General features: G+C 35.6%; 1 protein-coding gene across 3 annotated transcripts in view; it reads right to left on the minus strand.

Moving 5' to 3' along the window:
• Positions 1-27,076, minus strand: part of LOC118186438 (nuclear receptor-interacting protein 3-like) — a 71,127-nt gene extending 44,051 nt beyond the window's left edge. Inside the window, exon 1 of one of the 3 annotated variants that reach the window (XM_085819588.1) lies at positions 26,947-27,076. In XM_085819588.1, coding sequence (XP_085675714.1) covers positions 26,947-27,065 — 119 coding nt within the window. In that variant the 5' untranslated portion in view covers positions 27,066-27,076. Of the gene's footprint in view, positions 1-25,020; positions 25,172-26,946 lie in introns of those variants that run through there. The other 2 variants (XM_085819587.1, XM_085819589.1) reach the window with 2 other exon arrangements.
• Between the last annotated feature and the right edge of the window lie 342 nt (positions 27,077-27,418).

A 27,418-nucleotide genomic window follows, 5' to 3' on the forward strand; every position in this document is an offset into this window, starting at 1 on the left:
CGAGAGAGAGGAAGCAGTGAGTCGAAGCAGGCCGCTTACCTTAGAAGTTTTACTCAGTTGCTGGTTGCCTTCCAGGCCAGAGGTTTTAATCCTCTTGATAATTTTTAAACGTATTGTAGTGTTCACAGTTCTCTGTACTACATACGGCTTCCTGTTAATATAAGGCCAATCTTCCACGTTTATTATTTTAAAGTTAAATTAGAGTTTAGTTTTATTTTTATATTTTTACGTTAGACCACAAGTAGCGGGTCTGTGTATTCCGAAGTACGGAAATTATTGTAAATAGAGAAAAATAAAGGGTTTTGTATACCCTTCTTGTGTATCCTGTCTACTTCCCACAGTGATTGAACATAGCTTTAGTAAGCTCTCTGTTCCGAGTCAGCTCCTTGCATGTTCCCGAAGAAAGTAAGACGGAACATTGAACCTGATAGTGGCGCCCAACGAAGAAGAATAACCATGGCCGAGTTTCAAGAAGAACCTGTGCTGCCTGCAGAAGCGGCTCAGAATCCAGAAATGCCAGCTGCCGCCCTGGAAGGATTTGGTTACATCGTCCAGACCATGCGCGCTTCGATGAAACCAGAAGCAATATTTAATGGAAACTCACCGGTAACCAGATTTTTGGAAAAATTGGATGACCACTTCATGCTCTACCCCGTGCACGAATTTCAAAAAGTTACCTTAGCTACCAGCGCTTTGAGGTGCCAAGCGCTTAATTGGTTCAAATGTATAGGCAGAAGTCTCTTGGGTCAAGCAGGAAGTCCCACCTATACTTACGAGAATTTCAAGACTGCCCTACTAAAAGCCTTCCCTGTTGTAAGGGATTGTGCGAAATTAGAAACGGAACTTTTTAGTATATATCAACAAAGAATCGAAAACCTCTCAAGCTATATTTTAAGAAAAATTCACGTCTTCAAACTCTTGTATGGAAACCGTCCGGATCCTGAGATAATTCAAGTGATTTTGCCGAGGTTACTGCCCCAAGTGCAAGACTTTATTGAATTAAGAAATCCGACTACACTGGAAAAGTTATTTGAGCTAGCAATCCAGTTTGAATGTAGAAGAACGGCGGACATTGAAAGAAGACGCCAATATCAACAGCGAAACCAATTTGGTGCGCCAAGACTACAGCAAACTCAAGCACACGGCTACGGAAGTAAAGCGAATCAGTGGGCAAGGAAACCCGAGCATTCAAAAACAGCCGGCGAACGTCGACAGTTCAATAGCAACCCAGGAAAAAAGTCTCAAGGCCAGTGGAAAAAGAAGGAAAGCCCGGAAATGAAAAATAATTTAAACTAAAACGGATTTCTGCTGACGGGAGGGTGCGGAAATCCGAAGGCCTAGAAAACCCCTCTTCCTTCAAGTTAAATACAGTAATGGTGAAAAATTTGACTCTTCCGAAGATTGAGGTGTTGGTGAATAATATCCCAGCCACCGCACTCCTGGATACAGGCGCGCAGTGTTCCTGTGTGGCAGAAGATTTTTTTAGGAAGTATTTTCGGAAATACCGCATATATAATTCGGATAATACGACAGTGTTAGCGGCGCAAGGAGAAAAATGTAAGTGTATAGGTAAAGTACCGCTGTATGTCCCTATCAAGGACGAACAAGTAAAGGTGATGTTTTTTATAGTAAAGAATCTGCAAGCACATATAATTTTAGGAATAGATTTTCTTTCAGAGGCACAAGCAACGCTGGATTTTAATGAAGCGTCCCTTAAGCTGACGATGAAACCAGTTCGTGCAGAAAAGGCTGAACCGCCGATGTTAAATCTTGACCACCTGCATAATGACGAGCAAGGAAGAATCCGACAAGTGGTAAGTGAATTTGCTTCGTTATTTAGTGATATTCCAGGATTTACTCAGGTTACTAACCATAGTATTGACACCGGAGATTCAATGCCAGTTCGCCACAAAGCATACCGGTATGATAAGAATAAGGAAAAAATTATAGAATGGCATATCACCGATATGCTACGTAAAAAGATCATAATGCCCATCTCAAGTAGTTATGCTAGCTCGGTGATTTTATGTAAGAAAAATAATGACTATCCTTTGACACATCCAAAAAGGTGGAGATTCGCAATTGATTACCGTAAATTAAACTCCATAACTAAATATCCCGTATATCCGTTACCTATTATTGAAGAAATTCTAAGGAACATAACATCCACCAAATATTTGACGACTTTAGACTTAACGACTGGTTATTTTCAAATAGGGGTTAGGCCTGAGTACGTGCCTAAGACTGCTTTTATAACCAAGTCTGGCACTTATGCATTTTTGCGTATGCCGTTTGGCCTTTCAGGGGCGCCGGCAACATTTCAGCGATGTATGGACATTGTGTTAAGACCTGTTCTTGGAAAGTCCACATTTATCTATTTAGACGATATCATTATTACTAGTGATAATCTCGACCAACATGTACAGGATTTAAGACAGGTGTTTTCTTTATTAAATGAGGCCGGTCTAAAAGTTAATGTCTGAATTAAAATATTTAGGTTACAAGATATCTCAGAAAGGAATAGAGACAGAAGAATCAAAAATAATCGCTATACAAAAGTATCCGACTCCAAACACGGCGAAGAAGCTCTCTTCTTTTCTAGGACGTTGTTCATATTATAGGTCCTTTATAAAAAATTTTGCAGCTACTGCTGCACCATTGTTAAAATTAAAAAGGAAAAAGGCAAGATTCTCGTGGACGGCCGAAGCCAATAGTGCTTTCGAAAAATTAAAACAAGCATTAACGCAAGCCCCTAAAAGTTATATCGGATAATGGTCCTCAATTTGTAAGTAATATATTTGAAGACATGTGCCAAAAACTGGGCATACGTCATTTAAAAATGGTCCCGTATCGGCCGCAATCAAATATATCGGAACGGGTCAAAAGAAATATAGTGAAAATTATCCGTAGTTATGTTAAAAATTTTCATAAAAGCTGGGATAACTATGTCAATGAATTTGCTTTCGCCCTTAGGACCGCAAAACATGATACAACGGGCAAAACTCCTGCTGAGTTATTTTTAGGCAGAAAGATTATAACGCCGTTAGATAAATTATTTTATGTGCAAGAAAGAGCCCCAGAATTTAAAATGGGTGATATAGAAAAACTAATTAAGGAAGCAAAGAAGAATACTGAAGTAGCACAGAGGAAACAAAAACTGTATTATGACTTGAAACGACGGGGAGTAACTTATAAAGTAGGGGATGAAGTTTTAAAAATTAAGCATTCACTTTCTTCAGCACCAGAAGATAAAACTGCCAAATTTTTTTCACGATTTGAAGGACCATATGTCATAGAAAAAATAACACACGCTGTAGTAGTGTTAAAAGCCAGAAATGGTGAAACCTGCTCCGCAAACATTGATCAAATCAAAAACTATTATGATCGTAATAAAATGAAAATTTTCAAAGATCTTTTGCAGGACCCGGCACGGCAGACACCGCAGGCACAAGCTCCAGAGGTGGAAAAACGACAAGTACAAGGGCAAGCCATTAAGAGGCAGGAGCAAGTGAAAAGAAAGTTTCCCCGCGGAAAAATTGAAGGTAGCAAGAAAAAGAAGCCGTTCCACCGTCCAGAAAAGAGAGCTCACGAACACCCCCAGAATGAAGAAGGGAGAAGGACGACGTACGCAAAGAGAACCAGGAGAAATAACGGCAACTATAACCCGGCTCTAAAACGGAAGATCTACTCATCCGACAGGACTCTCCGCAGCAAATGTCGCCGAACTGCGGAAGGGCCACCAGCGACGGAGGAAAAGTTACAAGGAAAATTTGAACGGCCAGCAACGAGGTCCAAGCAGGAACACGAAAGAAGTTTCCCGGTTCCGCCAAGACCAGCTGCCATCAAACGACCAAGCAGAAAGGCAGAAGCGAAAAAGAAGGTATTCAAGGGTGACCGAACTGGAGAAAAAAGAAAGCATCTAGAGGAAGACACTGAAGGGCGAGCCCGTACAAGAAGGAGGATAAATCAAACAACAATCTGCACTACCTTTATGGACTGGGCCCAGAAAAGAATGTCCGAATATCACAAAGATAAGTAAAATTTTATGTTACTTTGCAAACTTAAATTAATCTTTCATTCTTACTGCAAGTGGCAGATTTCAAGAAGTTTTACCTCATGCGAGGTCTACCTTTATCGCCAAAAGGGCGAGAAATGAGTTGTTACCGATTTTGGTATTATGTTTTTCAATTACTCGCGCGTAAAACTAAAGTTGATGTATAATAGAGATGTGTAAAGACTTAAATATTGTTAAAGTTATTGTATAAATTTTATTTAAAACTTTCTGGCAAGAAAGAAGTTTTAGTCTGAAAGACATTTTGAAATGTAGCATTTCAATGTAGAAAAAGTGGCACTTGCTTTGAAAAGAATAGAAGTTAACAATGTACTACTAATGTATGTTTTCAAATGTGTAAAATTAACGGCATGTTGATATGTTCTTATATACAATAGGAACTGTTATTTTAAATGTTAAGAAATACCGTGATATGGTAAAAGTGAATGTTAAATTTTTTTTTTATTCGTGTGACTGTAAAAAGACCAAATTATGGTGAATATGTGTTAAAGGTTGAATGATGTAGTTAGGCTCTCTGACGCTACACTTCAGAGTTAGCCACTTTCAGAATAGTACCTCAGGGTTTAGAGTTGAAATTAGGGTGTGTTACGAGGTCTTGGTATGTTGAATTTTAACACGTTAGTGTTTTGATTGTAGGAGGAAGTGTTGAACACGTACACAGAAACACATTCGTGTTTGGTGTTCTTTTACAACACATGTCAGAGAGCACGGGGAGAGATAATTAAAATAGTCATGAATGAAATAAGAATGTTAAGAGAAATATAATTATACATGTTACTTGCCATTTCATTGTGTAACATTTCATTACACATTCTGACATAATTTTCCAACTAACTATGTGCAATTTCTTTACATCTTACACTTGTAAATAACTATATATATTAAAAGATACCTTTATTAAGTATACAAAAGCTAAACAGAATTATTAAGCTAACTAACTTAACACGAGTATAATACGGCAAGATTAAATACAGTTATGTAAAGAAAAATATGTCTTGACGGTGAAACGTGTCGACGGCGAAATGTTTCGACAGTGGAAAAATGGCGACGGTAAAATGGCGACGGCGAAAAGTTCTAGATCCGACATATAACCCCCCTTGGACTTTGGAAATCTGTTCAAAAGGAACGGGATAAAAATACATCTTCTACTACAACAAAGGGTTTTATTGCCTTCCGAAATTGTGATGTAAAATATATATATATATATATATATATATTAATTTCATATACTTCACAAATTTTGAAATGTTTCACGAAATTTGCATAATGTTTCATAATTTTTTTAAACCCATACGCCAGTCGTGAAACACTTTTAAAACGGCAATAAGCTATGAACGCTTTGCATCAGATAGTACAAAAGTGCGTATCATTTTGTTATATAATACATTTAAAAATGCTAATATATACGTTATAGGCCCGCCAACGGCCGAGCGGTAAAGTCGCTGAACACCTGGTAGTTCGCTTCGAGGTTCGAATCCCGTGAACGGGCTGGCTGCATGAGCATTTTCGTGGTTTTCCTCATTCCCTTAGAAAGTGCTCCATGAAGGCATTCCTTCCTTCCGTGTAGTGCCTTAGGCGGATATGTAATAATAATAATACGAATATGTACATAATAAAGATAATGACTGCGTTCTTCCGTTTGGTATCTGAAACGGTAAACGAAGTAGGATGCTATTTCCTAAATTGTTACTCTGGCTGAGATTTGGCTTTTTTGTTGAAACAAAAGCTGTGATGAACAATTCTCACACAGATAGTTCTCTACATGAATGTATGTTTGGTCATACCGAGTAGAAACAAGTTGGAACGTGAACTTTTTTTTCTTTTGAGAATGATAATACTATGCGATAATAAAGAATGAGGGAAAGGTACTTCGAAATTCTTTTCGTGCTGTTTATTTCCGAGCTTTTCTGAAGTGTTTTACCCGACAAAGACAGCTCTAGAGCAAAGAAGATACGAAGCTTGCATTTCATGACATATTCCTGTGGTCACATAATTTTTAAAAGTATGTGAAAAGAAGATAGTAAATTGCACTAAAGCACAAAAGAGCCATCGAATTAAAAAAAGACTTAAAAAAAAAAAAAAAAAAACTAAGAATAACTCATATTACATGGAGAAAATCACGAAAACTTTCGTGCAGTACGTTGGCCAGGCAGCTGGAAATTGAATTCGGATATAATTGGCTAGTATCATGTGGTTTTAACACTCGGGTACAATTAAATAAGAAAGGAGTGCTGTAATATTAGAAACGCTTTTAGTAACAGATGTTTGAGGCAATTACATTAATATGATATATGGCTTATGTATAATATATGGCTTCAAATTAAGACTTTTTGATATGGCACATATGCCTGTGTTTTGTGTGGATTCTTAATCCCACGCAAAAATGCCTTTAAAACTATTTGGTAGCATATTGATTAATGAAATCTTTTATTTCAATGGTTAAATAAGGCAGGTTAATTTATTATCTTACTTGAAAAATTCAAATGTAAAGTAAAAAAGGGGGTAATCCGTAAAATGTCTTACCATTAATAGCCAAAGATTCGAATAGATTTGTGTCTTTCTAAAACATCGAAGAAATCTTTTCAATATGGAATTAAAGAATAGTGTCATCAATTTTAATTTCTTTCTGCTATTCTTAAAAATGAAATTATTATACATCTTACTGGTCTCTTTTGAGCAAATTGATTCAGGCTGTCAAGTGATATCCAAAGTCACTTGAATATTATTATTTAATAAAAACGGTTCATAGGTACTTGCTCGATAGTCTTCTAAGGTATTTCTGCCGTCTTCTTAACATGCCTTCGTAGTATAGTGGTCAGCACGCTTGGCGCGTATTCGAGAGGCCCGTGGTTCGAGTCCCGGCGAAGGCGTTGCTCATTTTTCATCTTCCCTGCTTCAAAATAACCTAATGTCTCTACAGTGGCGCCCGAACTAAAAAAAGATGGTGGATGATGATTCTCCACCACCAGCATTTGGCGATTGGGTTCCCGAAACCCCAGTCGCCATTTAAAAGGTATTTGTATATAAGCATTTCTCCCACCTTCTTAGCATGCCTTCGTGGTGTAGTGGTCAGCTCGCTCGTATTCTAGAGGTCCGTGGTTCGAGTCCCGGCGAAGGCGTTGCTCGTTTTTCATCTCTCCTGCTTCGAAATAACCTAATGTCGCTACAGTCTCAGATGACAAAATGAAGCTGTATTCGTTTTTTCTAAATTTTATCATTTCCTTTTGATAGCAACTTATAGATTCTTCAAGAGAAATGTCAAAATTTGTTAAGAATTATGGTTAATCGTTGTGAAAAAGATCTTTCACTCAATCAAGAAAGAAGTCAGCTTCCTCTTTAAACAAATGCCACGTCTATTTCGAATATTTCTTGAGACTCTGCGACCCAATTAGTATTTCTTTATCTATTTATTTGTACCATTTTCTGCCCATGGAACTTTTTCTACCTGTAGTGTTTAACCCAAAGGGCTGTTAGACACAAAGGGCTATTTAGTCTCAAAACAACATTTTGCGTCGTTTCACTTTCTGCGTTGATTCACTCTTCAAACTGTTGCCACCAAATATTGTCGCCATGTATTATATTTAAAGAAACTGAATAATGAAGAAACTGCATGAATGTTCCTCACATTGTGAAAAAACATCGGTACCTAGAGTCATCGAATTTTGAAAACGTAGTCCTCCAACCGAACATGGGCACTTGTAAGCCCGGATTTTGAATTTCGAAACTGTCTTATTATCTATCTCAAATTTTGCAAAACTTTAACGAATTTTTGATTAACAAACTCAACGATTTCAAAGCGAGCCATGACAACACTGTATGGAAAAAACATTTTTATCTCCAGCGTGCGAGACTGTGTGCCGGAAATTCTAAAGATATGCTGTTTTGAAAGTTGGGTTATTGTTAATTTCATGTCATTTTGTGATATTGTTGTTGAATTGAATTTTATGTAGTTTAAGTGCGAACAATATGATATTTAATAAATAAAGGTAACACACAAAACGTTAAGAAAACGCCCTTTGGGGTATAATACTCGTATAAAAGTTTTCTTTCTTTTTATTTATTTATTAATTTTTTTTATTTTAAACTTTATTTTCTTTGCCATATGACATCTTGTTTTGCTGGTTAAATATTGATATTAACCTTCCAAAGGTTATGGAAGTAAAATTTCACCTAGATGTATGACTTTACAATTTATTACACGCGAAAACGTCTGCCCACTTTTGATGGATTCGATTTCGGGTTGCAAGAAAGGAATTCAAGGTAAAAAGTGAGAAGGTCAATTTGGAACTATGATCAAGAAAATGCTACTTATACTGCGCTATTCTAACAAGATATTTCGCTTTTTGATCTCCTTGAGAAAATATTTTTAATAAATTGTTAGGTTCAATTCACACTCATAACTCTTTACAAGTAGCAACTTTCAGAATTCTTTCTAAAAAAAGTTGCGGTTAATGTTGATATATGTGATCATTTTTGAAAATGAAAATGTGACATATTGCGTAACTCAAAAACATCTGGTAAAAATGTGAAGACAAGGGATCAAAATAAACGGATTTTCTAATGGAATATGCGTGTGAAAATGGCGCGTTGAGATGGCGCAAAACGTTATTCAGCCGTTAGATAAAAGCACTCTGCTGGAAATACCGTGAGGTTAATACGAGTATATTTAATTTTAACTAATAGTTCATTTTAAGTTGAAAGACTTTCCTATTAGTCTCTTTTCACCCGCGCTTTTCATGCCAGAGTATAAACGAAATAGCGAGAGTTTATTCAGATTAACCAGTTAACTGTGGCGCCCTCGTTTAAAAGTGCGCACCGTTTTGTGTCGCCAGAACTGAGCCATGACGAGTATATTCGTCCATCACAGAGTAAGTTGCGCTGGTAAGATACTGGATGAAAAAGATGGGTTTATTTTATGAAATCGTAACTTTTATTACTAATATTGACTTATTTGGTTAACATAAGCATATATTACGTATATATTAAACTAAAAACGCAATCAATTCAATTAAATATTATACATATAAAAGTAAGAATTTAAATTCCTGCTGTGGAGTAATATTCAGCGAAATAGGCTGGGACTTTGCAAATCGAACACTAGTAACGCGATTCCTTTTCGATCTTACGTTTGTAGCAATGCGAACCCGCCTAATTGGCTTATATTAGGTCTAAAATGGCCGAGTTTGTGTCGATTTATTTCTTTCAGTTGGATACGTCGCAAAAGTGTCTTCAATCAATTTGAGCAAAAAGTTGATACGCGATAATGTTTCATTATTTTTTTTATATAATATGAATACATTCAGACACATAATGTCTAAGAAATGGAGAAATATCTTTTTGTAGTATTTTTTGAGTCGTTTTCTTGCTGTGGAGTACGCTATGATAATTCCATTGCTCATATCCACTCCACCCATTTTTTTTTATTATAATCAATCACTAGCTCCGGTTTCTTTGTTATTATTTTTCTTTTCTCGGTTTTTATTACGTTGTCATTATGTACAGTACTTATTAAATAAACCTCCCTCTTATCTTTCCATTTCATTATACGCATGACGAGTATACTCGTCAATGCACAAAATCATGCCGCTTCTCCAAGACGAGTATATTCGTCAATCACAGTTAACTGGTTAAAGTAGAATGAAGTGCTGTTTAAGCAAGAGTTTTGGAAAGTGGTTTCAGAGTTTGTCTGCTTATTCCAGGCCACGTTATACAATGATTATTAGCGACTTGTGTTAGCGGCGTTGGCTATTTTAGCCGGCTTATCTCGCTGGTTTACTACAAACCAGAACTCTTCCTGCGCGTTAAAGAGTTCTGTGACCCGTTAGGCTAATTTAGCACACCTTGAAATTATTAGTTGTTACTGATTCTGTTAAGCCAGAAGTGATTGGCTTCTTGTAACCAAATTGGGTCATTGTTAATTTCATGTTTGAATAAAAGGGTCTTATATACTCTTCTAATTTGTATTCTGTTTTTAGACGGCTGAAAGATAATTCTTCAATAGTCCTTTTTTAAAGTCTATATTGTAGGTTCCCAAAGAGACATAGACTTTACAATATATAACGGCATTTATCATGAGTATTCTGACAAGTATGCATCATTACACAGACTACCTCGACATGCATTTTACCTGAGGGATTGGGGACGGAGCGGAGCAACGGTTCAAAGAAGTTACTTGGGAATCATTTTCTACGTCCTTTCTTTAAATTGCTGCTTAGCTGCTATTCCTCTGCTTAATGTAATTAGCCTTTTCTCTTGAGAAAATGAATAAGGTAATCGTAAAAAGTGAGCAGAAAAATCCCCAAAGCCTATACAATTATCATCAGTACCCAATAACATATTGCGATGACAACACACACTGGAGAAACGATTAGTTCAATTTCTAGGCCTTTGAAGATTCAGTGGGCTATCCTCTTCATATCAGCAAGCTATGCTGTGATTCTGAAGCAATCGCCACGTGTTGTTCGTATTTGTTATTGATCCGTCATCAAATTGTGCCACGCTAACATTAAAGAAAAATTGATTTGCCTTTTCAATTGCAAAATACGTATAGAATTAAAATTTTGAGATCAAAATTTATTTCCTGCAACAAATATTTTATGACATACATACAAGATTTTTCTGTAAAAGAACTTTAAAGTTTCTCTCCCTTCCCCCCCCCCAGATATATGCTTTCGCACCTTGAAATAAAGACCTGCTGAAGATATACTGGTATTCAAAATTATGAGAACTGTATTATTTGGTCGATTAACTTTAGGATTTAAAGGAAGGGATTTAAAGAAATCTGGAACGGATGTCGGTTGATATGATACAAAAAAATATGCCATAATACAATTTTAAACACATAAACGAGCAAGCCCCGTCGGTGGAGGGACAGAAGCTGAACTTTCGAACGAACAACAAAAAAGGGGGGCTAATAAGGAGGGTTTGACCTTTTTAAATAGTCATACAGCTCTCACGACATGACTTCGTGCTGGAAATGGGACAGTTTATGAGTTTTTCGAAAGTCGTTGACGCAGCAATACTATTTTTAAGTTCTGGAGGGTTCTGGCGGGAAAAGCGAATTGCAGTAGCCTTTCCAAGAATGTCCCAAACGTCTTCTGTAGGAATTAAGATCTGTCTGGCCAATCCGTCCAGTTAATATCCTCACTGTCCAGAAAATCACCCACCAGAGCACTTCATGTGCACCAGCGTTATCTCTCGAAAAAGAAAACTTGGTTTCTAAGATCTCCTTCCTATACTTCTCTACAGTCACAGAGCCTCAGTCAAAGACAAGAATGTCTGTGTGTCCGTTCAGCACGATGCCGACCCAGACCATCAAACTTCCGCTGCAATACCAGTCTCTTTTTCGATGATGGAGGACAGTTAGTGAATTCCTGTGATGAAGGCACGTCGAGAATTGGTGGACAGGCTGAATTGGAATTTCCTGTGAAGAGAAGGGTGCCTTTTTGATGTTTGGTCTAAATTCAATATTCTCTGCACTTTAGTAAACGCGTTTTCTTATGCGCAGAAGTGAACGGAATGCAAACGGCAGATCTTTATGTAAGTTGGTGAGATCATACAGCCTAATGTTTGCTTTTTCAGGGATGCAGTTTGCCTTCAGTTCATTTTTATGGACGTCAATGATCCTGATAGCGGATTTTCTGTAAAGTGAGGATATTAACCGAATAATTTGGCCATCCAGATCTCTAGGCCTAAACCCATAGAACAAGTTCCCTTCCAGAACCTGAAAACGGCGAGGTTGTAGAACTGGGAATAATTATTCTAGGGACTCATAAACTTTCTCATGTCCAGTGTGAAATGATGGGAAATTTGTGCGATTATTAAGAAGGGCACGTAACCCCTATCAGACTCTTTTTTTTTCTCTTGATCTTTGTTTTTGACCTTGCTGTGCTGATGAGACTTATGCATGAACACTGTGTACGTACTATGGCTGTTGTATGATGACTCAGAAGACTTACGCATGAACATGCGCGTGCCTCTTGTATGTTATCTCATGAGACTTGTACCAAAACATATGTGTACCATGACTGTTGTATGGTATTATGGTATTTCATGAAACTTATGCGTGAACATGTGTGTATAGCACGCGTGTTGAATGGTATCTCATGAGATTTACGCATGAACATGCATGTTGTATGATATCCCATGAGACTTACGATTATTATAACTGTTGTATGGTATATTTTTTGTATTGTAACAAATTATGCCCATACGAAATTTCATTAAAACTTGTCCGTAAATTTTCTAATTAATTGACCAAAGTGAAAATTATCTTACTTTCGAATACCATTCCATTTGAAGAGTAGAAAGAAAGAATATTTTAAGAAACGGCTTCAACTCAGTTGGTGTGAAGGTTCGATAACTAAAATCTAAATTTTATATGTACTTATGAGCTTCAAAATTCCAGTTGTTAAAATATTTATTCGCAGTAAAAACTGCTGAACACTAGTAGTTCGATCTAAGATTCGAACATTTCTGAGATCCGGAGAAAGGGCTGGCTTCATGGGCGTTTTCGGGGCTTTTCTCACGCTTAATGTGGATACGGGCCATTTTTATTTACAAAGACCTCCACGGGGTATCCCTCCTCTTCCATGTAATGCCTAATGGCGCAGCGAGCAGGTAAATAAAAAAAAAATAATAATAATAACAAAAGAAAGAAATATAAATACATATTTCTGACGCCCAAAAGGACTTTTTTTAACGTTTTGTGTGTTACCTTTATTTAATAAATATCACATATTATGTTCTTCGCACTTAAAACACATAAAATTCAATTCAACGGCAATATCACAAAATACTCAAAAGCAACAAAACAGGAGGTCTTTAGAATTTCCGATTAAGTCTCCCACGCTGGAGATAAAAATATTTTTTTCCGTACAGTGTTGCTTTGAAAACGTCGAGTTTGTTAATCAAAAATTCGTTAAAATTTTACAAAATTTGAAATAGATAATAAAGCAAATTCGAAATTCAAAATTCGGGCTTCCGAGCGCCCATGTTCGTTTGGAGGACTACGTTATTCAAAACTGGGTTGCTTTAGGTACCGTTGTTTTTTCACAATGCAAGAAATATTCACGCATTCAATGCAGATTCTTCATTGTTTAGTTTCTTTAAATATAATACATAGCGATACTATTTTGTGGCAACTGTCTGAAAAGTGAAATAACGCAAAATGTTTTTTTGAGACTAAGAGCCCTTTGGGCTAAAAATTAGAACCTTTAACATATTAAAATAGCATTCTAATATTTCTTGCCTTTTAAATTAATACAGAATAGGCAATTAAAGAAATCGGTGAACAATGACCAGGACGCGCTTTACCAGTCAATGGCACTGCTGACCCATACTCGTGAACGAAGGTCATTATTGATCGTTTACTCTTGCGTTGCTGTTGCTAACAGACGATCGATTGCTCCTATTTCGGCCAGGCAGAGTAGCAAAATAAACGTTTCTAAGAACAAATTTGTATCAGGGTTCTTTGTCAAACGGTAGACGGTAGCTGCGATTTGCTATTGAAAGGAAGGGGGATTAGAAAATTTGCCATTTCTTTATCTTACCAACAACTTGTTAAATTACAGTAGCATCCAGCTGAATTATGATTCGTCTAAAATCGTTAAAGAGCGACTACGATTATTCCATCAGAATCCGAGATCATTAATTATATTTAACTATTGTATATTAAAAGCCCTTAATTAGTTTTCTTCTGAAACATCCAATAAAATCATTCAGTTTGAAAATAAACAGATATTCTATATCCCTATACGGTATTTTCTCCCTCCTTTCCGCATGCTTTCGAGGTGTAATTGGAAGCATATTCAACACGTATTCGAGAAGTCCAGGATCGAGTCTCGGAGAGGGCATTTCACATGTTTCACGTCTCCTGGCGACAGAGTTCCCTAATAGTCTGTCGTCTTTAGTAGGAGTATACAAGGCGTAGTGTTCCTCAATATTTTGTCTTTATTTGACCGCGTCTGGCATGTGGGGCTTATTTATAAGTTAATAGGATTACAATTAAGTAGGGAACATCAACTTTTTTCTCATCAACTTTTTTCTCATTGATAGAAAGTTCTTAGTACATATTGGAAATGATTCTTCGGATAACAAACACATCAATGCTGGGGTACCCCAGGGGTCGATTTTAGGACCCATTTCATATTTGTTTTATGTAGCAGACTTACCTACCACGAATATGGATCACAACTATTTCATTGGGTACTATGCAGACGACACAGCGCTTGCTGTCAAGTCTGCATGTCCTAATCTTGCCATTACAAAGCTTCAAAGAATTATACCTTGACTTGAACACTGGTGCTCCAAATGGAGAATTGCCATAAATGCGGACAAGTCAAATCTCATAGTCACGAGGAAAAAGTACTCACACATTCCAATTACTAAGCAACTTAAGTTATTTGATACTGTAATGGCTATGCGAATAAAGTTACTTACCTGGGGAACAAATACACTTCAAATTTTCAACGGAAAGTACATATTAATTATGTTAAAGCCAAGATGTCTCAGGGTTATTCAAAGCCTCCCTCCTCTACTTTCACCGGACTGGAAGCTGGATTTGCGGAGAAAACGTCACATTTATAGCTTCATCATTAGACCTCTCTTCGCCTACGCGTCGCCCGCCTGGGCTTTAGCCCAAAGGAAATAATTGCATAAGCTCCAGGTCACACAGAATAAAATACTTAGGATGATGACTCGTGCACACTATTAAGTTTCAAACCACTCACTGCACAAGAATTTGTAGATTGAAGCAGTTGAACCTTCACAGGATGAATACTAATTTCTTTAAAAAAGCTAAGAACTGTAGTCACCTTGATCAGCTAAATGTCTTCAATTATGCCATTCTTGAAGATTTAGACCTCTCGCGGCCCACTTCCCCCAAGACTCAAGTTTTCTTTCTTAATTATTAACTATGTTTATGCAATTATAAGTTTGTTTTCAATTCGTATGTATCATTTTTTGTCTCTTTCAATTTTATATCTATATTTTGTATTTGTGTACCGTATTTCGTATATTATGTTTATATTATATTACGTCAGTTGTTAACCATTTATGCTTTCATATTTCACTTTGTCATGACTGGTCTCTGCATTTATGCACACACACCTCAGTTTTCCTCGCTGCTTCTTTGGGTTGTTTTCGTTTTTCGATTTTTGTCTTCTTCGGCTTTGTGATTCCTAGTCATATCCCTTTTTACCCACCTTAGACATCCTGCATTTTCATGTCATGTGCCCACTGGGCTTTGTTTCAGGAGCCGGATATGTTTCGATTTGCGCGATATCCCGGCCATACTGGTACGGATACGAAGTTATTTTGTCTAGATATAACGTCAAGGAACCTAGTGAACTAAGTAGCAAATTATCGCTGAGTTCCAATAGTTACTACAGAGTCTTGAAAAGGTTAAAATAATCTTTTATTCAATCAAAGAAATAATAACAGATGGCCCCTTCTCGGACTTACAGGAAAGCCTCCACTCCGGCTTTTAAATCAGGACAAGAAAATAAGAAACTGCTCTAATACTAAACTAAATAGATTTAGCCGAAGCTAGACACAAATACCTAACGTAGTTGGCCCTTAAATTAACCTAGCCGGCGATTCTTAGCAGGCACGCACAATATGGCCGAGCGTAATACATTCAAGAACGAAGTAGCTAGAAGGCAAACATGCGCCAATGCGGACACCTGAGCAGTCTCTCTCGAAGTAAGTTGAACCATCTTTTAAATACTTCTTCTAACTCATTTGCATTCAACGAGATTCTAAAAACTCATTGTGGTAAGGAGTTGTGAGTGGAAAACAAGAATTGAAAGGAAAGAGTTTCAAAATTAAAAATAACTGTTAGAAAATTAAAATGCACCTTACAAAGGTATATTCTCTCTCCTTTCCGTGTGCATTCGCGCTGTAATTGGAAGCATACTCGACGCGTATTCGAGAGGTCCAGGGTTTGAGTCCCGGCGAGGGAACTCCACATTTTTCACCTCTTCTGCTTTAAAAAAAAAAAAAAAAAAAAAAAAAAAAAAAACTACGACTTTATAAGTCATTAGGTTCATTTACTACTCATTTCTTCTTGGAAAAATTTTAACGAGGTCGTTACATTTTCATTTGACTAAAACAATGTACAGCGAACTTTCCCTAAGACAAGCAGCCACGGTTGCAGATGACTCCGGTCTTTTGTAAAGACGGCTTGTTTATGCTTTAACCGAAAACTGAACTCGAGGTCTAGGGCTTGATAGCTAGCCATAGCTAGGTAATATAACATTCGAGTGGGCTATTGGTGTTAATGATTTTTTTCAATTTAAAAAAAAACGTACATTACGTATCTGCTATGTTTGATAAGTGACCTGTAATTACATCCCCCCCCCAAATCCCGCTCCTGTAGCTATAAAGAAATCGACAAATATTATTTAAACTAAATTGCGATTCTGAGTCATCAAGCAGCAACTGTGTAACAAAGAATGTAACTACGTATGCGCATTTACGACGAAGAGCTACAAACTTCGAATGTTTCCGCGGAAAGTTGGATAATTTCGTCGCTAATAACACAACATAGTGTCATTACTAGCAACCAAGCACTGCTTATTCCACTTGTGATATTTATGCCATAATATTACAACGCCTTCGTAGCACACTCGGATCGTAATCGAGTGGTCCAGGTTCGAGTCCCGGAGAAGGCATTGTTCATTTTCATGTACTCCTTCCTGCTTCAAAATAACCTAATGACTCTACAGTAGTGCCCGAACTAAAAGGTGGTGGATGATGATTCTTCATCACCAGGATTTGCAGACTGGGTCCCCTAATCCCCAGTCGCCCTTTAAAAGGGAGAGTATATAAGGTATTTTTTCCCTCCTTCCAACATGCCTTCGTGGTGTAAAGATATCGCACTCGATGCGTATTCGAGAGGGTCCAGGTTCGAGTCCCGGCAAGAGCATTGCACACTTTTCATGTAATCCTGTTTCACCATAATATAATGATTTTACATTATGAAAAATCTCATACATTCCTCAATTGTTCGTTTAAAATAACGCCCGAGGAATTCAGGTAGAAGGCGCATTCTGCTTTTACTCCGCTCTGTTAGCTTCGTATGATGAACTGATTATCCTTATTATTATTATTTATTAATTTAAAAGGAAAAACTCTCCGAATACTATTGCGTTAAAAGAATGCCCCTAATTACCTTCTGCATTTAAGCAGCATTTAAGAAGGTAGAATTCAAAGTTTCCTATATTTGCAATGAATAATCCCATAGTATTCCTATATGACTGAACAAGAGAATCAGCCCCCCTAAACGGGATAGCGGTTAGCGATGCTGACTGGTGTACCGAAGGTCCCGGGTTCGAATCTCGGAGAAGGCATGGGTGTTTGTAAATGTATAGTGTCTGTGTGGCATGGGGGCACTCTAAACAGGTGGCGAACCGAAAGTCCTCTCGAGAGGTTGCTGGTAAGGGAAGAGGGTTAAAAAAACCCTCGAACCCCTTTCCCCGGGGTGCTCTCCTTCAAAATTGGGGGGCGGAGACGAGCAAAGTCGTACTGTCACCAATATGGTGCTCTTGCCAATGACAGGAGCAATCTTGACCTCTTGCCACGATGAATTTCGTGGGCTTGCTCCAATATCAGAGACATGATCTTATGATACTCTCGACCCTGTGCGATAAGCCACAAACAAACAAACAAAAGAAAATCAAGATCATCATTCTTTTTTGTTTACCTTGTTTTCATTTGATGCCTCATTTTAGCATAAACAGGCCCACCAGCGGCCGAGCGGTAAAGACGCTGAACACCGGCAGTTCGGTCCGAGGTTCGAATCCCGCTAACGGGCTAGCTGCATGGGCGTTTTCGTGGTTTTCTCCCATGTGTAACGTGCATGCGAGGCAGTTTCCCTTAGAAAGTCCTCCACGAAAGCATCCCTCCCTTTAGGCAGATAGCCCTCGTGTGCTTTGCCATAACCGAATAATCCAATCCTAGCATAAACACTTTCCAGGAGAACAATTACCAGAACTGGTTCGCATGATGTAACAATGACTGACCTGAATCTAACCATATGACCTCTTCTTTCAATGATTCAGAGCTTCTACAAGCGAACTTAGCTTGTAACTTTAAGTAACTTGTGTGCATTAAGTAAATTTTGAATACGCAACACCGTTTGCACGAATCAAACTCTTCTAAGCGTTAATTTCTGGAACTATAAAGCCAATCAGACGACTTATCGTCTCGTCTTACCTTCTGAGTTATGTTAGATAACTCCAACTCGGAAGAAGATTTAAAATAAAGCTTTTTATTTAATCTTCAATTTGGCGGTTATACAACCTTTGTAATAACAGAAAGTTAAATCTCCGCAGCTTGTAGCATCCAAAGGCAAAAATCTCAAATAAAATTTAAATACAGTAAGACCCCGCTTAACGCTGTTTCGTTTAGCGCTCTTTTATTTCAAGCCGGGGATTCTCCGAAATTGTGCGCAGCGCTAGGTTTCCAAATAACATATCCGAAACAGTGTAGTTGTGTTTCTTGCTTTGTGGACGCATTTTTATCATTTGAAACATTTGTTGACATTATTGTAAGTTTAAATTTGTATAATACTATAACGATTAATACAGTGACAAATATTATGATCTTTAGTTTTTATCATGGGTGATAATAAAAAACAAGAAAAGAAAGCAACCAGAAAAAGCATTTCACTGGAAACTCAAATGCAAGTGATTAGAAGATTAGATTCTGGTGAACGTCAATCTCAAATTAGTGCTGCATTGATTTTGGCAACTTCAACAATAAGGACAATTCTTAAGAATAAAGAAAAAATACTGTCATCGGCAACTGCAACTACGTCAAGCTCTGCAACTAGAATTACCCGTTCTAGAAATAACATTATAGAGGAAATGGGAAAACGACTGTCTATATGGATTGACGACGAAATTGAACGCAATATGCCATTAAGCCAATCTACCATAATGCCTTCTTGACAAAAAGGCAGAAAATTGGAAACCCAGAATAGACTGAATGATCTGACTGAGAATTTTATTTGTTTTTAAAAGTATATGCGTTTACATTGTTTTTATTTTTGTAAGAAATAAATGTTTGATTTTATTTTTATTAAAAAAACATTATTAAATTTAATGCCTAACCATTTTTTATCCGTCTTTCCCTAACCCCATTATTTACATGTTAAGATAGCCTCGCTTAGCGCTGTTTCGCATTACGCTCTACTTCGATGGAACGTATCCCCGCGTTAAGCGGGGTCTTACTGTATTCATTTAGAAGGTACAGCGCAGTTACGAACTTTGGTTCAGGTTTTTGATCTTTCACAAGCAATTGCGGCTTATTTGTTTATGGCAAAGCACTCGAGAGCTATCTGCCTAAGAACAGCGATGCTTTCGTGGAAGAAATTCCAAAGGAAACTGGCTCTTATACAAGTTACACAAGGGAAAAACCACGAAAAAGCCCATGCAGCCGGCCCCCGGACTGAACTACCGATATTCAGCGGCTTTACCACTCGGCCATTCGTGGGCCCTAGCAATTACGGATCCAATTGCATGGAGAGGTAACATTGTGGCGACAGCGATAGTTACCAAAAGCACTCTCTCGAGCTCAGAAACTCAGCAGTGCTATACTAGTTTGCATCCTGGTGGGAGCTGACGAAAGTAGATGTAAAAGTACAGACCAAATTATAAGATAATTGATTGATTAACATAAAACTATAAAGATTTCCCTCAGAGTATGAGAGACAGATTTCATTCAACTAGATTTAAAAAGCTGAAAGGTTTCAGGTTTTAAATTACGTCCAAAAGGGCGTTTTTTTTTTTTTTTTTTTTAAACATTTTGTGTGTTACCTTTATTTATTTATTAAATATCATATTCTTCGCACTCAAATCATAAAATTCAGTTCAATAGCAATGTCGCGAAATAATTTTAAAATGGGCCTAGCTTTAGAATTTCCGATACGATGTTCCGCGCGGTGAAGTTCATCCCCCCCCGTAGAGTGTTGCCATTGTTCGCATTGAAATCCTTGAGTTTGTTAATAAAAAATTCGTCAAAGTTTTACAAAATATGAAATCGATAATAAAACAAATTCCAAATTTCAAATTGGGGCTTCCACATGCCCATATTTGTAGGAGGATTACATCATTCAAAATTCGATGGCTCTATGTACCGTTGTTTTATCACAATGCGAGAAATAGGCATACATTTATGCAGATTTTTCATTATTTAATTTCTTCAAATATAATGCAAGACTCCAAATTTAGTGGTATTTGGTGGCAACAGTTTAGAAAGTGAAACGAACATTTATAGTGATTCAACGCAAAATCGCAAAACGAAAACAATAGTCCTTCAGAGACAAAGCTCCTTTGGACTAAAAGGTATAGCGCCATCTCTTGGACAGCAGTTTCAAACTCTTAGACAAAATTTTTACTTTTGTAGAAGGCATCTCTGTGTAGGAAATACAACTCTAGAAAACGAACAGACCAAAGTTTTAAATGCTCAGACTAACTTGAGCTTATAGTCTGTCTGGGTATTAAAGATAGTCGGATCTATAGACTATTTTTTTAATCTGTAGGGAAATATGTATTTTCTGTAATATAAGTGAGGAAATTTTAATTAATTTAATTATTTTTTATGTTATTTCAATAATGATTACGAAATCAAAAATATGCTTTATTTCCATCAAACAAGAATTTGAACATACTCTAAAAAAGTTAAACAATGATTTTTTTATTTGGTTAAATATTTCTATTCTAATCCATATAAAATTAAATTCATTTTTACTCGCATAGGCTCTAAAACCTAATATTAGTAAACTATATTCTTACGCTTTTAAAATTAAATAAATAAATGAATTTTTATTTACGTAAATTGAAAGCACTTAACCTAAATGATGGTACTTAAACCACGTAACCTATAGTCTACTTTATAACCTAAACTATAATCTAAACTTTATAATCTAAACGCACTTAACTTAAACCACTTAACTTATTCAATTGAAATTTAATTACAGCATTACATTCCTTAAGACAAAGTAATAAAAAAAAGTGAAATGATTCATGAATTACCCACTCTAAAAAAATAAACAATCAATATTTACGATAAACCACACACAAAAATAAATAAAAGAATACCTGATGCGGACACCACGGTTTCCTTATAAATTAATGCACATATTTTGTTGCACTTCACTGAAACTTATTTCTTCAAGTTTCATTAGAGATATATTTCTGATTCAATTTACTCAGTTTTCATTTTTTCAAGGTAAAAATAATAAAAACTCAATATTCATAGAAATTGTAAAATTAAAAAAAAAAAAAAAATTTTGAAACGCCAAATACAGTTTAAAAACAGTTAGAAAACAATTTTTACAATAAAAATTACACTTTGTACGCAAGCAATTCGGCCATCAGGCTGGAAGAAGAAATTTTCGGTGCACAAAACTGTAAGTTAACTTTTGATCACACTGGGCAAAAAGGCACTGAAATTGGTGTACAAACTCACTTAATTCACTATTCTACTAAGAGTTTCGAACGTAAGCAAATGGCGTCCTCATTAGGCTTAGCATCACTTTAAACTTTTAAATTGTTGATAATCCTACAACTATTACATGCAGATTAATTAGACATAAAAACCTTTACAAAAACAAAAACAAAAACAAAAACAAAAAAAAAAAACAAAAAAAAAAAAAATCAACCACTTTTAAAGCAAAAAATGCACAATTTACCAACATATAAGAATAAAAAATCTGAGCTCATTTAGCTAGATAACATAGTGGCAGTATAATATATATTTATACACGTTCGATTGCAACCAAAAAAGGGAGGTGCACAATTGCATGTTATGGCAGCCCCATATACAAAATTTCAACGTTTCAACGCTAATCGTTTTTGAGTTATGCCAATATGCACATATGTATATATTTTCTCTCTCCTTACCGGTACTGCAGTAGTTAGCGCATGCAGCTACAGCAGGAAAATCCATGGTTCAATTTTTGACAAGGAAACTGCACAATTTTCATGTTTCTTGCTTCGACAAACCAAATAACTCTGCAGTGACGCCCGAACTAAAATGCGGTGTTAGGAGGCCCGGAGCTCGGATCTCGGCCAGGGCACTGCACATTTTTCATGTTTCCTCCTTTGACAAACCTATTGATTCTACATCTGCAGCATTTTGCGCAGGTGCACTCCAAACGGCGTTTCACTTTTCAAATAGTTGCCACCAAATATTATCTCCCTGTATAATATTTAATGAAAATTAAATAATGAAGAATCTTCACGAATGTATGTATGTTTCTTGCACTGTGAAAAAACAACGGTACCGAGAGACATCGGATTCTGAATAACGTAGTCCTCCACCCGAATATGGCATCTGGAAGCTAAAATTTGGAGTTTGTTTTATTATCTATTTCACATTTTGCAAAACTTTAACGAATTTTTAAATTACAAACTCAAAGATTTCAAAGCGACCAATGGCAACTAACACGGGGGGGGGATATCTCCAGCGCGAGACTGTGCATAAAAAATCTAAAGATATGCTCTTTTTAAATTATTTTATGATATTGCTGTTGAATTGAATTTTATGGTTTAAGTTCGAAGTACATGATATTTAATAAATAAAGGTAACACACAAAATGTTAAAAAAAAAGCTTCTTTGGGCGTCATGTAAAATCTGAAACCTTTCAGTATTTTTTTTAAAACGAATGAAAATAATTTGAAACACATAAATAAATTAACGGTAAACTTGATTTCTTTTGACCTGGGAAAAAGAAGCAAGCGAGTGGGGTAACCAGAAATCAGGTAATGATAATTCTATTATAATTAGTAACTTTATCTTATTAAAGGAATTGAGATTCCTTTTTTTAGTAAAATGAATTAAATATACACTAAATTTTGAGAAAAACAGATTCTTCCAACTCAGGAAAAACTTTGTTCAGAGAAGAGATTCAAATCGAGAATCCAAGCCAAGATAAAGTAATTAATGATCTCAGATTTTATCATCTGGACCACTCCATATTTGAATGGACCAACTCCATAATATGAAACAGCTCCATATTTGAATGGAATTTCCATATTCAATGTACTAGTGGCATTCCGAGAATTGAATTATCTGCTTCATCGGGTTTTCGTGGACTTTGCAAACGCTTTATGTAAGTGCAAGACATTTTGAGGCAAGCCAAACTCGCTCAAAATCACTTCAATAAAAAACTACTGAAAAAAATCTCGCATACATTGAATATATAAACACCAATTCGTTTAAAATAAAGGTCCGCTTTAAAAGTAAAAAGATTTACATATATAAATATGCCATATAAAACCTCATTTAATAATTATAACACATCTTAATAACATTTATCGTTTTTGAAAAGATCAAAATATTTTTTAAAAAACAGCTCGTTGTTTTGAATACCGACCCCTTTTTTAAATTCCTACTATTTGCTCACACTCTCCCTCTATCCTGTTCAAATTTTCAATCGTTAATAAAATACTTTTTATTCATCCACTCAAGTTCAAATACTTTTTTTAAGCTTGTTGTGGATGACACTTGATGCTATTAGAATTTTTTTTCACATACTAAAAATCTTAGAATTAAAAAAAAAAAAAAAAAAAAAAAAAAATCTGAAATGTTTCAGATTTTAAATTATGTCCAAAGGGGCGTTTTTTTAACGTTTTGAGTGTTACCTTTATTTATTAAATATCATGTTCTTTGCACTTAAACCATAAAATTCAGTTCAAGAGCAATATCGCAAAATAATGTTAAATTAAGCATATCTTTAGAATTTCCGATATACACAGTCTCGCGAGCTGGAGATAAAAGTATTTTTTTTCTATATAACGTTGCCATTTCTCGCTTTTAAAGCATTGAGTTTGTAAATCAAAAATTCGTTAAAGTTTTACAAAATATAAAATCTATAAAAAATCTATAATAAAACAAATTCCAAATTTGGGATTTCAAATGCCCATATTCGCAGTAGGATTTCGTCATTCAAAATTCGATGGCTCTATGTACCATTGTTTTATCACAATGCGAGAGATAGACAATCATTTTTGCAGATTTTTCATTATTTAATTTCTTCAAATATAATGCAGGACTCTAACATTTTGTGGCAACAGTTTGAAAAGTGAACCGACGTTTATGAGTCCGACGCAAAATGCCAAAACGAAAGCAATAGTCCTTCGGGACTGAAATCCTTTTGGACTAAAAAAAAAAAAAAAAAAGTATTTAAAATTTTTTTATTTAATTAATTATTAATTAATTAATTTTCAATCGTTAACGAAATACTTTTTATTCGTCCACTCAAGTTCAAATACATTTTTTAAACTTGTAATGGATGACACTTGAAGTTAACACAGTTTTTTCATATATTAAAAATTTTCAAAAATTTTAATAATTATTATTATTATTATTATTATTATTATTATTATTTTTTTGTATTTTAAAAATTTTTCTTTGTTTACCTAAGTAGGAATTGACTTAAATTTTTTATATTACTTGCTGTTAAGAAACTTACTGTTATAATTTGAAATATAAATGAAATGGCATTAAATGAAGCTATTATAAACCAAGTGTATACGTTAAAAAGCAACCGCTGTTTTGTCTGAAAATAGCTTCGCTTTGTAAGCAGAAGGAAAACAATAACATATAAGAGAAAACATCTAAACATAATATTGGTAATTCCTTTGCATATTATGCAAATGCTATATTAAGCAAATTTTTTTACTGTATTATGCAAATGCTATATTTTTTGCTATATTAGCATATTTCTTTCCTATATTATTCGTAATTTCGTTCCTAATAAGATAATAGGAATAATATAGCAAATAAATTAATTAGGAATGCAGCTAGTATGACATCTAACTCTCAATCATACGACAAGCAAAATATTAACTCGCAAATTAACTGTAGGCAATAATGGCTCAGTTAGTAAAAAAAGTCCTATTAGTCCTGACGTGCTGCCTTTGACAGGAAAGACTTACCTTTCGAATTAGAAGGCGCCTCTGAACTTCGTCCGCTTTTCACATCTGCAGCCTTCGAACAGTTGTTACAGAATGGCGGCAAAGTTGTGTACTTCAGTTACCAACGCAACCATTGACGTTTCGAAGGAAATAATTTTAACCCTTTTTCCAAACCCTCGGATTCCATGAAGGTCATTTCTCTCTCGTGAAGTCTAATTAGTTCTAAAGAGCCACTGAATCCTGCAGGAGAGTATTTCAAGGCCAATAGTGGCAACACAGACTAACTTCCAGTAAGTGTTTGCGTTATATTAAGTTTGATTTGATTTGAAAAGAACAGTTCATAATAAATAATTTTTCTAATTTCTAAATTTTACTCTAGTAGAAATCCAAATTAATTATTACTAAAAAAGCAATATAACTGAGGGAATTTTATTTTTGCTTTCTTTTATTTCAACAAACCGTAGTTAATTCAATTGTTACTTCAGAAATCTATACCATATTAGCGATTATAGACTTTAAGGATTCGAGGGTTCCAGACATTAAATTAAGTACAAGGTAAAAAATTTTATTTTCAGGTATATAAGATATTACTATTTTACTACATAAATTATTAAAACAAAGTTAATTTACAAAATCGCAGAAATTAGCTGTGTTAATAATAATAAAAGTTTTCATTGTAAGTTACTTACTTACGGCGGTTACTCTGAAATTTTTGAGATGCGCGCAGACGATATATTAACGGTTAGAATTAGAAGAGAGTTCATATTTTCTAATCTAAATCCAAAGAATATTAACGGTTAGATTAGAAAATATGAACTGTTTTAGCCTGGCAGAAGATTTTTATTGGCCTACTGCGAGTTTACCATAGAATGAATTTTACGCAGAAGGAAAAATGGAGTTAACGCGACAACATTGTCGCGGTATGATTTTCTGTTATTTTAAAGGGGGATTAAATTAAGAATGCGTTCAACGTCTACAATTAGCATTTGGAAATAAAAGTCCATCTCGTGCTACTATATTCAGATGGTTTACAGAATTTCACAGAGGTCGCATTTCTTCAGAATGGAGAGCACACAGGAAGGACATCGTTAGCAGTAATAACGGATAATGTGTTTGCCACACGGAAATTGTTAATCAATGATAATCGCTGCACTACCATATGATAGCAAAGGAATTTAACTTTGGATCCGTTGACATAGTACATAAAATTATTCATGAAGAACTGCATATCAAAAAACTAGTTTGCCGTTGGGTTTCCCATAATTTAACTGACCACCAAAAAGAGGAGCGTGTCAGAATTAGTAAAGAAACCTTTAAATTACTTAAAAATGGTGCCAATCGCATTATTTCTAAAAAAAAAAAAAAGAATTCTAACTGGTGATGAAACGTACATACCATTTTTTCACGTTCCAACATGTTAAGAAAGTAAAGTATGGGTCTTTGAAGATGATCAGGCCCCCGCCATGGAGAAAAGACACTGTGCCAAATCACTTTCAAAACATACAGAAAAGTGTTCGAGACAAGGTACAACTATGCCCACCATATTCTTGATGAAGATGAAACCCCACTGATAATTTTTAGCCCAAAGAGGCGATTTGCCCAGAAGGGCTTTTATTTTCGTTTTGCCATTTTGCGTCGGTTCACTTTTCAAATTGTTGCCACCAAATATTAGAGCCCTGCATTATACAGTACAAAGTCTTTAGTCCGGACGTCCATAATCCGGAATGATCTATAATCCGGACCTCAAAGCTACAAACTTTATGCGCATGCGTAAACGCATTATGCGCGTTTAATACGCGCGTCCGCTACGCATGCGGGTAAAGAGAAGAGATACTGTTTATAGAGAGATACTGTTTATGGAAGAGAGATGTTTTAAAGGAATATACATAAATTTATTACATATTAAGTGTTTTTATCGTTAAATTAAGAATATTTAAAGAACTTTACTGATTTCGATGAACCAGGTGCCTTCTCAAGATCACACGACTTTTCCTCTGACTGCATACCTTCCAGCATAAGGTCCAGGTTCGAGTCCCGGCGAGAGAATTGCTTATTTTCCATGTCATCTTGCTTCAGAAAAAACCTAATGACCAAAATATTAAATTTCATAAAACGGTAAATGTTAATAATAAGAATAATATCGTTCCCAAAAGAAAGAGCGAATTACGCAGTCGCATTTGTTTAATTTACTTAAGTATTTCATTCGTTTCAACTCATTCTTAGAGATGCTAAAATTTTATTCTTAACCCTTTAACTATTAACAGAAAATTTATGTCCCACTAAAAGTTTAAAAATTACTCCTGGGTTAAAAAAGTACACAGAATCTCCTAAATGTTGGGGATCATCTTCTAGTAGTTGGAAAATCAAGACATCGTTGTACACAAATGAACATAGAGAAAAATATATAATCAAAACTAAT

Source organism: Stegodyphus dumicola, chromosome 6 (assembly GCF_044657685.1).
Source record: "Stegodyphus dumicola isolate Sdum_Otavi_A_Nest chromosome 6, ASM4465768v1".
Classification (NCBI taxonomy): domain Eukaryota; kingdom Metazoa; phylum Arthropoda; class Arachnida; order Araneae; family Eresidae; genus Stegodyphus; species Stegodyphus dumicola.